Raw genomic sequence first — 14,268 nt, 5'->3', positions numbered from 1 at the left:
AAGGTCGCCGAAGTGTCTGGAGTTTCAAGAGGCACCGTATCGAAGATTTACACCGCATAAGGAAAAGCAAAGTCGCAACGCAGATGGAAGCGTGTTGCTCAGTGATCATGGCAGACGCTCATTGAAGAGGACTGTGACGAGAAATAAGGAGATAACAGCTGCAAAACTCATTGCAGAACTGAATGTCGGACTCGCGATCCTTTTCAACACCAAAACAAGAGAGCTCCATAAACTGGGAATTGCAGGGCGAGTTGGACAGCAAAATCACTCATCAGTGATGCAATGACCCATGACGGAAAAACGTGGTGCGGAAGCCATAAAACTTGGACTATGGAGTAGTGGAAGAAAGCCATCGGCTAGTATGTGTCTTGTTTCAACATCTTGCCGAGTTTACGTCACAAGAGTGAAACATGGCGCGGGTTCGGCGATGGTTTGGGCAGCCATACCGTGGTATTCCACAAGCCACGTGGGTTATCCGAAAGGTCTCTTACTGCTAAGGATTACGTGACCATTTTGGCTGATCGGGTCCATCCCATGATACAATGTTTGTTCACCAATGGAAACGCGACGTACCAGGATGAAACGGCGCCTGTTCTCACAGCTCTCATCAACCAGTACTGGTTTTGTGAGCACGTGCATCAATTGTACCATCTCCCCTGGTCACTACCATCACCAGATCTTAATACACTACTGGCCATTAAAATTGCTACAACACGAAGAAGACGTGCTACAGAAGCGAAATTTAACCGACAGGAAGAAGATGCTGTGATATGCAAATGATTAGCTTTTCAGAGCATTCACAAAAGGTTGGCGCCGGTGGCGACACCTACAATGTGCTGACATGAGGAAAGTTTCCAACCGATTTCTCATACACAAACAGCAGTTGACCGGCGTTGCCTGGTGAAACGTTGTTGTGATGCCTCGTGTGAGGGGGAGAAGTGGGTACCATCACGTTTACGACTTTGATAAAGGTCGGATTGTAGCCTGTCGCGATTGCGGTTTATCGTATCGCAACATTGCTGTTCGCGTTGGTCGAGATCCAATGACTGTTAGGAGAATATGGAATCTGGGGGTTCAGGAGGGTAATACGGAACGCCGTGCTGGATACCACCGGCCTCGTATCACTAGCAGTCGAGATGACAGGCACATTATCCGCATGGCTGTAACGGATCGTGCAGCCACGTCTCGATCCCTGAGTCAACAGATGGGTACGTTTGCAAGACAAAAACCATCTGCACGAACAGTTCGACGACGTTTGCAGCAGCATGGACTATCAGCTCGGAGACCATGGCTGCGGTTACCCTTGACGCTGCATCACAGACAGGAGCGCCTGCGATGGTGTACTCAACGACGAACATGGGTGCACGAATGGTAAAACGTCATTTCTTCGGATGAATCCAGGTTCTGTTTCCAGCATCATGATGGTCGCATCCGTGTTTGGCGACATCGCGGTGAACGCAGATTGGAAGCGTGTATTCGTCATCGCCATACTGGCGTATCACCTGGCGTGACGGTATGGGGTGCCATTGGCTACACGTCTCGGTCACCTCTTGTTCATACTGACGGCACTTTGAACAGTGGACATTACATTTCAGATGTGTTACGACCCGTGGCTCTACCCTTCATTCGATCCCTGCGAAACCCTACATTTCAGCAGGATAATGCACGACCGCGTGTTGCAGGTCCTGTACGGACCTGTCCGGGTACAGAAAATGTTCGACAGAAAATCTCCAGTCAATGGTGGCCGAGCAACTGGCTCGTCACAATACGCCAGTCACTACTCTTGATGAACTGTGTTATCGTGTTGAAGCTGCATGGGCAGCTGTACCTGTACACGCCATCCAAGCTCTGTTTGACTCAATGCCCAGGTGTATCAAGGCCGTTATTACGGCCAGAGGTGGTTGTTCTGGGTACTGATTTCTCAGGATCTATGCACCGAAATTGCGTGAAAATGTAATCACATGTTAGTTCTAGTATAATATATTTGTCCAATGAATACCCGTTTATCATCTGCATTTCTACTTGGTGTAGCAATTTTAATTGCCAGTAGTGTATTATTGAGAGTTTCTGGTCTACTTTGGAGAAAATGGTGCATTACCGCTACCCACCTTCAGATATTTGCGTGACCCTGTCACTGTTTTTCAAGATGATTATAAACGAGCGGTTTGGAGTGGTGAGTCACGCTATACCCTGTGGCCATCTTCTGAAAGGCTTTGGGTTGAACAAATGCCTGGAGGACGCTACTTGCTAGCACGTGTACTTCCAACTGTGATGTACGAAGGAGGTGGCGTTACGATATGGGAGCTTTTTCGTGGTTGGGGTGTGGTTCCCTTATTGAGCTTTAGTAAACGCTAAATACGTAAGGACACAAACTTGTTTTACGTCACTATGTACTACATACAATAGAGGAACTGTTCGGAGATGATAATTGTTTGTATGAGCCTAACAATGCTTCCTCTCGTAAAGCAGCATACGCGAGACAATGGTTTGTGGACAATAACGTTTCTGAAATATACTGGCCTGTCCAGAGTTCCGACCTGAACCCAACGGGATACTTTTGGGATGGGTTAGAATGTCGAGTTCGCTCCAGACTTCAGCTTCCAACGTGACTACCACCTCTGATTTCGGCTTTGGAGGAAGAATGGACTGCCATTCTTCCACAAACATTGAGACACCTCGTTGAAAGTGTCCTCAACAGAGTTGAAGCCATCATAAAGGCAAAGCGTGGACACACCACATATGGAAGTGTATTAATAGGTACGCTATCAGATCGCGAACAAACGGTATAGACACCATCAATAACAAGTCATGCTACCGAACCCACATTCTGCCAGTTTCGGACCATCTCTTCGAAAGCATCCAGCGAGCTCTTTGCTGGTTTCTGTTGAGAGATAACGAATTCATATTAAAATACGACACTAACAATTCTATGTAGCAAATGTTGTTTCAATCTCACGAACATGCGTTAGCAAGTCGAGTTTGGTAGTAAACAGCTGGATGGAAACCAAGCAATTTGGAGTCCTCTGAAAATTCATGTAGATATAGATGTAGAACATAGCACCGTTATCGTCAGTTTACCGCGACATCAGGGTACACTACTTATGGTCTAGCTACCTTCACGAGCTCAACAACTCGCTGAAACCGTTGAACAACTGTAAATTGTACGAAATCTTTGCAGAATGTAATAAGAGAAATCGTGTTGAAGAGCAATGGCCGTTGTTGAAATGAAACATCATATGCAGAAACATCCGTAATACATATTATATCGACATGAAGGAACTTTTTCATCCCGATAAATTTGGATACCTACACACTAAAAACAATACATCAACTTGTGTGATAGGATACACACTGACAAAATGGACATGACCACTACGCCAACCTCGACGATAATTACTGATACGCCGAATGCGACAATCATGACATAAGAACCCAGGAAAAGTATCAAGACACGTACGGTAGCATACCAAAAATTATGACTGGCCATTAACGACGCCACTGTATTAAATAAAAATGATTGCAAAAAAGTAACAACCACAAGAGTGTTTAACACCGTTCAGTTTGTAGCCGACGCTGTCCGGGACCGTCGGATGGTAATGGTTTACAACGTGGCCAGTCAGTCGAGTAAGCGACGAATTCGTTTGCCAAGCACTGTCGCGTATCTCCACCTACAAACTGTTGGTTGGCTGCCCATGAATCTAGGATCTTCCCCTGTCAGTGGTGCTTTGTGCAGAAACAGCTGTTACCACGCATACGGACTGATTTTCTTGGCGAAAAATTTTTATATGCTGTTGAGACTGAAACTAAGTATTATTTGTATTCCATGTAATCTCTATAATGGGGTCAGGAAACAATAGTAGAGACGGATTTCACTACACCGCCCTCCGCAGGGTACAAAGAACCACCAGGGTGTGCTTAAGCAACAATGAAGCGCCGCCTGGAATATGGCACGCAAATAAGTGTTCTTATTATTATTTATGATTTGATTTGCCTATGATTGTGCGCTAAATACAGAGTATCTTTACAACACATAAATAAATACAGTAAAATGCTGAACAAATGGGCTAATGGACTGTCGCAAACTGGGGAAGTGTGTCCTGTATCCCGTGTCCCTAACTGGTGGAGCTCCGGCACTGACCTGAGACGACCTTGTCGAGGTAGGGCATCCCCATGACGGCGTCGTACGTGAAGCGGCCACCCGCCCTCTGCAGGGTTTCGTCCACCTCCTGGTGGAGCCGCCGCTGCACCTCCGGGTTGAGGGCCAGCTCGTACAGCGCGTAGCTCATCGTCGTCGACGACGTCTCGAAGCCCGCCGCGAAGAACAGCACGGCCTGAGCTGCCAGGTCGCCCTGCGACAGCTCTGCCAACGTAGAGGTGAACATGTACAGAAAGATACGATACCTTGTAAAGGTAGGCATGTCGTTTTGATAATCGATGTGCAAGTCAGAGAGAGAGCCAAGCTATGTTACTGTTAAACAATCTCTGGTCTTGTCGTGTGGTACAGTCTTTGCCTCTGCGCAGTCTGATACATTCTAGAGATGGACAAACTGAAACACGTAACTGTTTCGAAACAAATGAAACAGTACAATGTAATGTTTCGATACACTGTTTCGAAACAGTGAAACAGTTCGTGTTTTGTAATCTAATAAACCCACACATTTTATCATCTTGACTGTCTACTGTATACGTATGTCCACATAAACACAAATGAGTTGCGAGAGCGCTAATCATATCGCAGAAAGTATGAAATTATCACTTAGGCGTCTTGGCAGTTTCGTATTTCTGCAGCAAATGCGCTGCTTTCGTGTCGTGTGACTTTCATACTTTTCAATTGGCTGAGGACAGCCATAGCTGAAGACAGAACGGCCACCACGAACGGAACTGGAGGTGGGAGCAAACTGCAGAAACAACGGATATGCTACCGGGATTCCCACATTCCGTTAGTATGGGTAATATACCCATCCTGCTAATTTCCATGCACACAAAGGGAATCATTGAGGATAATAGGCACAGCGAATATAGACTCACAAATAACGCCAAATAATTCGAATAAATAACAAAATATAAAAGAAAAAAAATTTTGTCTTTCAAGGTGTTTCGAACCGTTACTATAAATTCACCATGCTTCCTAGTCCTTCCCGTTCACCATTACACTATCAGCGATATGTCAAACATTGCTTGCAATTATACCTACATCAATATGTATATGTCTAATAACTGTCACTCTACACCTTTTTTTTATTCAAAATGTTGTAGGCTTACTTACGTTTCTTAATATGATTACTGTACATAAACAGAGAAGCGTATGTTATCAAAAAGTGTAATTTAACTGAATGAATTTCACATATTTATTATTTTGAATGTGAATAGTATGCATTGTTTTATTGCTTGGCTAGTGTTTATAAAGCAGATGTTACGCCATTTCGGAATGTGACAGTCAGCTAGACACGAAGCTTTATTTTCGGATATCTTAAGCTTCATGCTATTGCTTGTCAAAAAGATTTGGCACTCTTGAAAGTGTATCATGAAGTGGTATGTTAAATGTGTTTCAGTACCTGTGCCGAGCCCGAATCTTGTCCGACACAGAGTGGAATGAAACATCACTGTTTCGATACAGTTAGACCGTTCCAAGCACTGGTGGACTGAAACAGCCTCATTTTGAAACAACGATACAGTTTCTGTGTCTGGCTCGAGACCGAATCTGCTCCAGTTATCCGAGACAGGGGTGGAATGAAACACCACTGTTTCGAAACAGTGAACCGTAGCCGTTCCGAAACACTGAAACAGTTCCACGTATCGATACACTATATCGAAACATAGAAACAGTGGCCAAGTCTGATACATTCTTAGTTGAAATGTGGTAGGTGGTGCACGCCTTCAGTAGTGCTGTGTTGACTTGTGATTGTATCTGTTAGATGAAGAAAGATATATTGTAAAGGACGGCAAGGATAAATACGATGTATATATTGGAAGGTAAAAAGGATATAAATTTTGAGTAATATTATTTTTGAAGAGGAGAAGTTTGAGGCGAGACTGTACCACTGTGCAGTGTTGTTTGTCGGAATGATTGTTGTCCGCTAGTTGACTTTGTTAACGCGCTCACAGTCGAGGGAAAGACCACCCCACTTCCTTGAGTACAGGGTATCAACTGATTAAGCCGTTTGGTTTTATGCAAATTCTCTGTTTACATTGTACCCTTTTCAAATCATTGTTCACTTTTTTAACCATAGTACTGTTCAGACCAATATTATCTGTGAAGATCGCGCGAAATTTTACTCTGTCTTCTTGAATACGTAATTCGTTCCAAAATCGTTGTCTTGGAATATCACTTTATAGGAGAAGTTACTGTTCACATCCCGCTGTTTAAAGAATGTATATCATTACGCATTACCACATTGCACCATATGCTATGCAACAGTTTGAATATGGTTCGGAAATTTTTTTCAAAAATAAAAATCTGGCTTAGCCGCTACCTGTTTATTGTTTGCTGCCGTGCTTTCGATAAATCTTCAACAATGTTGTCAAGACGCGAGGAAAGTGGAAATTTTTATTAGGGCCAGATAATTGTTTGCGCATTTACTATAAAGATAAGTTGTATTCAGACCAGTTACAGTTCTATACAAATTCGGTTCTGCTGAGCCAAAGATCGCCACAACAGGTTACAGTTTGTGGTTGCATAGTTTTGGTAATACGTGGACATTTTACAGAGTGGTAAGTAAATTTGGGCTAAATTTCATACAAAACACGGTGGGGAGTTTACAACCGCACGAAACTGAAAAGGCAAGAATACGACTTGGTTAAAACTCGTATTTGAGTGAGGCAATGTCTGGTTAAAAACAATACGGAAGCATCAGTACGGTGCACCAATTGTCCAAATGTAAGATTTATTTAATTTGGAAAAACAGATTGTTTCAGGGATGTAAAAGCTGAAACGTAAAATTAGCACAGGTTAAATTACATCTACATCTATACTCCGCAAGCCACCTGACGGTGTGTGGCGGAGGGTACATTGAGTACCTCTATCGGTTCTCCCTTCTATTGCAGTCTAGTATTGCTCGTGGAAAGAAGGATTGTCGGTATGCCTCTGTGTGGGCTCTAATCTCTCTGATTTTATCCTCATGGTTTCTTCGCGAGATATATTTAGGAGGGAGCAATATACTGCTTGACTCCTCGGTGAAGGTATGTTCTCGAAACTTCAACAAAAGCCCGTACCGAGCTACTGACCGTCTCTCCTGCAGAGTCTTCCACTTGAGTTTATCTATCACCGTAACACTTTCGCGATTACTAAATGATCCTGTAACGAAGCGTGCTGCTCTCCGTTGGATCTTCTCTATCTCTTCTATCAACCCTATCTGGTACGGATCCCACACCGCTGAGCAGTATTCAAGCAGCGGGCGAACAAGCGTACTGTAACCTACTTCCTTTGTTTTCGGATTGCATTTCCTTAGGATTCTTCCAATGAATCTCAGTCTGGCATCTGCTTTACCGACGATCAACTTTATATGATCATTCCATTTTAAATCACTCCTAATGCGTACTCCCAGATAATTTATGGCATTAACTGCTTCCAGTTGCTGACCTGCTATATTGTAGCTAAATGATAAGGGATCTTTCTTTCTGTGTATTCGCAGCACATTACAATTGTCTACATTGAGATTCAATTGCCATTCCCTGCACCATGCGTCAATTCGCTGAAGATCATCCTGCAATTTTCCATTGTTACAACCTCTCGATATACCACAGCATCATCCGCAAAAAGCCTCAGTGAACTTCCGATGTCATCCACAAGGTCATTTATGTATATTGTGAACAGCAACGGTCCTACAACACTCCCCTGCGGCACACCTGAAATCACTCTTACTTCGGAAGACTTCTCTCCATTGAGAATGACATGCTGCTTTCTGTTATCTAGGAACTCTTCAATCCAATCACACAATTTGTCTGATAGTCCATATGCTCTTACTTTGTTCATTAAACGACTGTGGGGAACTATATCGAACGCCTTGCTGAAGTCAAGAAATACGGCATCCACCTGTGAACCCGTGTCTATGACCCTCTGAGTCTCGTGGACGAATAGCGCGAGCTGGGTTTCACACGACCGTCTTTTTCGAAACCCATGCTGATTCTTACAGAGTAGATTTCTAGTCTCCACAAAAGTCATTATACTCGAACATAATACGTGTTCCAAAATTCTACAACTGATCGACGTTAGAGATATAGGTCTATAGTTCTGCACATCTGTTCGACGACCCTTCTTGAAAACGGGGACGACCTGTGCCCTGTTCCAATCCTTTGGAACGCTACGGTCTTCTAGAGATCTACGGTACACCGCTGCAAGAAGGGGGGCAAGTTCCTTCGCGTACTCTGTGTAAAATCGAACTGGTATCCCATCTGGTCCAGCGGCCTTTCCTCTTTTGAGCGATTTTAATTGTTTCTCTATCCCTCTGTCGTCTATTTCGATATCTACCATTTTGTCATCTGTGCGACAATCTAGAGAAGGAACTACAGTGCAGTCTTCCTCTGTGAAACAGCTTTGGAAAAAGACATTTAGTATTTCGGCCTTTAGTCTGTCATCCTCTGTTTCAGTACCATTTTGGTCACAGAGTGTCTGGACATTTTGTTTTGATCCACCTACCGCTTTGACATAAGACCAAAATTTCTTAGGATTTTCTGCCAAGTCAGTACATAGAATTTTACTTTCGAGTTCATTGAACGCCTTTCGCATAGCCCTCCTCACACTACATTTCGCTTCGCGTAGATTTTGTTTGTCTGCAATGCTTTGGCTATGTTCATGTTTGCTGTGAAGTTCCCTTTGCTTCCGCAGCAGTTTTCTAACTCGGTTGTTGTACCACGGTGACTCTTTTCCATCTCTCACGACCTTGCTTGGCACATACTCATCTAACGCATATTGTACGGTGGTTTTGAACTTTGTCCACTGATCCTCAACACTATCTGTGCTTGAGACAAAACTTTTGTGTTGAGCCGTCAGGTACTGTGAAATCTATTTTTTGTCACTTTTGCTAAACAGAAAAATCTTCCTACCTTTTTTAATATTTCTATTTACGGCTGAAATCATCGAAGTAGTAACCGCTTTATGATCGCTGTTTCCCTGTTCTGCGTTAACTGTTTCAAATAGTTCGGGTCTGTTTGTCACCAGAAGGTCTAATATGTTATCGCCACGAGCCGGTTCCCTGTTTAACTTAAAAAAATTTCACTGGATTCTTTGTCCCTGCCATCCATTATGAACGTTTGAGTCTCGCAGTCTATATCCGGCAAATTAAAATCTCCACCCAGAACTATAACATGGTGGGGAAATCTAATCGAAATATTTACCAAATTATCCTTCAGGTGCTCAGCCACAGCAGCTGCTGAGCCAGGGGGCCTATAGAGACATCCATGTCTGAGCCTGATTTAACCGTGACCTTCACCCAAATTAGATGGGAAAAGTAGGAGTATATGAAATAAGATAGTGAGATTAGGTATGTGGGTCCTACTTGAAGAAGCTTTAAAATAAGGTCCAAAGAACATAATAGTTAAGAGAATGGGTCACTGAAGATACCAACGCAACTTAAGAATAACCAACACTCGTTAGGAAGCATCACGGACAGCTGGAATACATTGCATTTAGGAGAAAAATGTTGATTGTTCAAATGTGTGTGAAACCTTATGGGACTTAACTGCTAAGGTCATCAGTCCCTAAGCTTACACACTATTTAACCTAAATTATCCTAAGGACAAACGCACACAACATCCGGCTGTACCAGCCGCACAGTCCATAACTGCAGCGCCCTAGACCGAATGTTGATTGCTGTCAGATTTAGAAGAGATATGAACATTTTGTGATTTCAAAGATGAACGAGTCAACTTGTTAAACAAAAAGACAGAAGTATACTGTACGCATTTCTGGCCCAATTTAGCGATATGAGAAGCAGGCAGAAGCCTAATATCCTTAGCAGTAATTAACTTTTGTTTTGATGTTGTGTTTAGAAAGTTTCTCATTTACAATGCAAGTAGGGAAGACGTTTTGGAAGGTGGATTAAGCGTCATTTGTGAGGATTCGATTGGTTACCAAGGTTTGCGTATGTGATATGAATGTCGGTGAATCCCACTTTATGCGGAATCTCAGTAGACGCAAAAGTGGTGACTCAGATGTAATATTGTGTTTACGTTTTGATTAGACATATACACAGATGGGGAAATGTCTTTTAGTCGAAAGCGATCGCTGACAGCGCTAATGTGTTCGCAAGATGATACGTGAATATAAGGCTCTCTTGGCGTATACTGTCGGAGAAAACTTCTCGGGTATCGAGACGGGTGGCGGTGTTTAAAATACCGCGATGTTTCGACGAGTGTTATATTCATCATCTTCTGGCGCAGTGTCGAGATACGAGGATACTTTGATATTTATACTAGTGGAATGCCAGGCAGGGAGGGCGGTGCAGCTGCAGTACTGAGGGTAGCGGGTACTCCGTGTAGACAGTCGTGCCGCCTCTTGCTGGTTGGATGGTGGTGGTCGCGCTCCCGTCGTACTGCCGTTAACGTCGGATGCCACGCCGCACTTACTTGGCATCATTCTTCTCTGTTGACAAGATGTCATGAACCTGTGTTTCAAAGGATGCGTTTACACTGAGGTGACAAAAGTCATGTAATAGCGATATGCACATGTACAGATGGCAGTAGTATCGCGTACACGAGGTATAAAAGGACATTGTACTGGAGGAGCTGTCCCCCTCCAGATCCTTGAACGTCATGCACTCCGCCTCGCCTTCCGTATACGCCTTCCGTCCCCTCATTCCTTTCCCTCATCTGCTCCTATTCCTCGAACATATCTGCATACTCTACACCTCCCGCCGCGTTGATCCCCCTCACCCCCTGGTTGCTCCTCTCCTCTCCTATCCCTGCCTGCTGCCACGTCTTCACTGTTGTGTCCCCCCTACCCTCCATCTCTACACCCTTCATCTCCTTTCCCAAGGTGGCTTCCATCAACTCCCCCTCCCGGATGATGCCCTCTCTCCCTCCATTTATCCCTCCTATCAACTCTGATCCTCACGCCCCCTCCTTTCCTCCGTCCTTTTCCTGGGCTCCCTCTCCCCCCCCCCTTCCATCCTCTTTTTTCCCCCACCTACCTTCTCTCTGCCCCCCCTTCTCTCCCCCGAGTCGTTTTGCATTTCCCTCCTCTCCCTATTCCCACTCCCTCTCGCGTCTGCCCTGCCCCTCCCCCCCCCCCTTTATGAGTCCTCTCCCTCCTTTGGTTCCGTCCTTTCGTTTTTCCTCTCCTTGTTTCCCCCCCCCCCCCCATCTACCCAGGTTCCCCCCCCCCATCTGCCCTCGGCTATGGTGCGTTATCTTTGTGCCGACATTTTAGTACAGTGTTTACAGTGAGTGTTCAGTGTTGTGTGTCTTCTCCCAAGTGTTGCGAACGGATATCATACTGTCGGTGTTGCGAACGGATATCATACTGTCACTGGGTGTGATTTTTATATTTCTTGCGAACAGAAACCAGGCTGTCGCCATGTTTTTTAATTGTCTGTCTACTATGTTCCTTGTCTGCTTCCTGTGTATTTTATTAGCTTTGCCACCCCCTTTGCTTTATGTTTTAACTTTCCACAATTTTCCGCCGTTTTACAATTTCGGTCACCGTTTTATCGCCTGCTTTTATTGTTTCTTATCTTCTTCCTTACGTTTTAAAAAGTCTGTAGGCTGCAGAGCAGCGTAATAGGCTCTTGCCAGACCGTCCCCTTCGGGGGGAATCGAAATACAATAAAGGAAAAAAAAAAAAAGAGGAGCCGTCATTTGTACTCAAGCGATTCATGTGAAAAGGTTGCCGACGTGGTTATGGCCGCACGACGGGAATTAACATGCGAGGGGCATTCGAAAAGTCCGTGCAAAAATAAAAACTACTTACGTGTTTGGGGTAAACCTCTTTTTATTTTTCGACGTAGTCTCCTTTGAGACTTATACACTTAATCCAACGCTCTTCTAATTTGTTGATACCTTCTGAATAATAGGAATTGTCCAACTCTGCAAAATAGCTATTAGTTGCTGCAGTCACCTCGTTTGAATAAAATCTTTGTCCCGCCAGCCATTTCTTCAAATTGGGGAACAAATAGTAGTCAGAGGGAGCCGAGTCTGGAGAACAGGAGGGATGTGAAACGATTTGGAATCATATTTCCATTAATTTTGCGACCACAACTATGAGGTGTGTGCTGGTGCATTGTCGTGATGGAAAAGGACTTTTTGGCGCGGTCCAATCGCCGGCGTTTTTCTTGCAGCTCGGTTTTCAAACGGTACAATAACGTTGAATAATATGCACCTGTAACTGTTTACCCTTTTCCAGATAGTCAGATGGTTCAAATGGCTCTGAGCACTATGGGACTTAACATCTATGGTCATCAGTCCCCTAGAACTTAGAACTACTTATAGCCTAAGGACAGCACACAACAGCCAGTCATCACGAGGCAGAGAAAATCCCTGACCCCGTCCAGATAGTCGATGAAGATCTTTCGAATCCCAAAAGACAGTCACCATAACCTTTCCAGCCGAAGCACTGGTCTTCGCCTTTTTTGATGCAGAATCTCCCTTGGTAACCCATTGTATAGATTGTTGTTTGGTCTCAGAAGTGTAGTAATGTATCCATGTTTCATCCACAGTGACGACAACACGCTTGAAGCCCTGCGGATTCTTCCTGAACAGCTGCAGACCATCCTTGCAACACTTCACACTATTCCGTTTTTGGTCAAGCGTGAGCAATCGCGGAACCCATCTTGCGGATAGCCTTCTCATGTCCAAATGTTTATGCAAAATGTTATGTACCCGTTCATTCGAGATGCCCACAGCACTAGCAATCTCACGCACCTTAACTCTTCTGTCATCCATCACCATATCATGGATTTTATCAATTATTTCTGGAGTCGTAATCTGCACAGGGCGTCCAGAACGTTCAGCATCACTTGTGTTCATATGACCACTCCGAAAATTTTGAAATCACTTATAAACTGTTCTAATCGAAGGTGGAGAGTCACTGTAATGTTTATCAAGCTTCTCTTTAGTCACCTGAGGCGTTTTGCATTTCATAAAGTAATGTTTAATCACCACACAAAATTCTTCTTCGTCCATTTTTTGACAATCACTCTACTTCCTTGATTCACACGAATGCCAAACTCAAAGAAATAGACGAATATGTCTTAAACTTGGTGTGCGTTCTTTCCAAGGATGCTACTAACTAAACACGACCTCGATACGCGCCGGTGGTGCCATCTCTCGGAACTTGCACGGACTTTTCAAACGCCCCTCGTACTTTGAAAGCGGACTAGAAGTTGGATCTAGACGTTTGGGATATTCTGTCTCGGAAATATTTAGGTAATTCAATACCCCGAGATCCTTAGCGTCAAGAGTGTGCCGAGAATAACAAATTTCAGACATAACTTCTCACCACAGACAACGCAGTAACCGACGGCCTTCACTTTACGACAGATACCAGAGGCGTTTGCGTACAGTTGTCAGTGCTAACAGACAAGCGACACTGCGCGAAATAACCGCAGGAATCAATGTGGGACGTACGCCGGACGAACGTATCCGTCAGGACAGTGCGGCAAAATGTGGCGCTTATGGGGGCTGTGGCAACAGCCGCCCGAGCGAGTGCCTTTGCACGACATCGCCTGCAACGCCTCTACTGGGCTCATGACCACAATGGTCGGACCCTACACAACTGGAAAACTGTGAGCTGGTCAGACGAGTCCCAATTTCAGTTGGTAAAAGCTGACGCACTGTGCAAGCTGATGGTGGCTCCAACTGAAACGATCATTGACTAGAAATGGTTATATTCGGCTAATTGGAGACCATTACCATGGAATTACTATGGACGACAATGCACCCCATGTCACCAGGCCACAACTGTTCGCAATCGGTTTGACGAACATTCTGCCGGCCGCGGTGGTCTTGCGGTTCTAGGCGCGCAGTCCGGAACCGCGCGAGTGCTACGGTCGCAGGTTCGAATCCTGCCTCGGGCATGGATGTGTGTGATGTCCTTAGGTTAGTTAGGTTTAAGTAGTTCTAAGTTCTAGGGGACTTATGACCACAGCTGTTGAGTCCCATAGTGCTCAGAGCCATTTGAACCATTTTTTTTTTTTTTTTTTTTGAAGAACATTCTGGACAGTGCGAGCGAATGATTTGGCCACCCAGATCACCCGACATGAATCCTGTCGGACATTTATGGGGCACAAGCGAGATGTCAGTTCGTGCACAACTCCTGAAACGGTAACACTTTCG

The 14,268-nt window shown here is 44.5% G+C and overlaps 1 protein-coding gene across 2 annotated transcripts in view; it reads right to left on the bottom strand.

Moving 5' to 3' along the window:
* LOC126263114 (cytochrome P450 6k1-like) overlaps nucleotides 1-14,268 on the bottom strand; it is a 277,469-nt gene that overhangs the window by 25,696 nt on the left and 237,505 nt on the right. For both annotated transcript variants that reach the window (XM_049960123.1, XM_049960124.1), the window contains one exon: nucleotides 4,139-4,360. In XM_049960123.1, the coding sequence (XP_049816080.1) occupies nucleotides 4,139-4,360 (222 nt within the window). The remainder of the gene's footprint in view (nucleotides 1-4,138; nucleotides 4,361-14,268) is intronic.

The sequence above is a fragment of the Schistocerca nitens genome, chromosome 6 (genome assembly GCF_023898315.1).
Source record: "Schistocerca nitens isolate TAMUIC-IGC-003100 chromosome 6, iqSchNite1.1, whole genome shotgun sequence".
Lineage (NCBI taxonomy): Eukaryota > Metazoa > Arthropoda > Insecta > Orthoptera > Acrididae > Schistocerca > Schistocerca nitens.
This window is presented reverse-complemented; position numbering and strand designations above follow the sequence as displayed.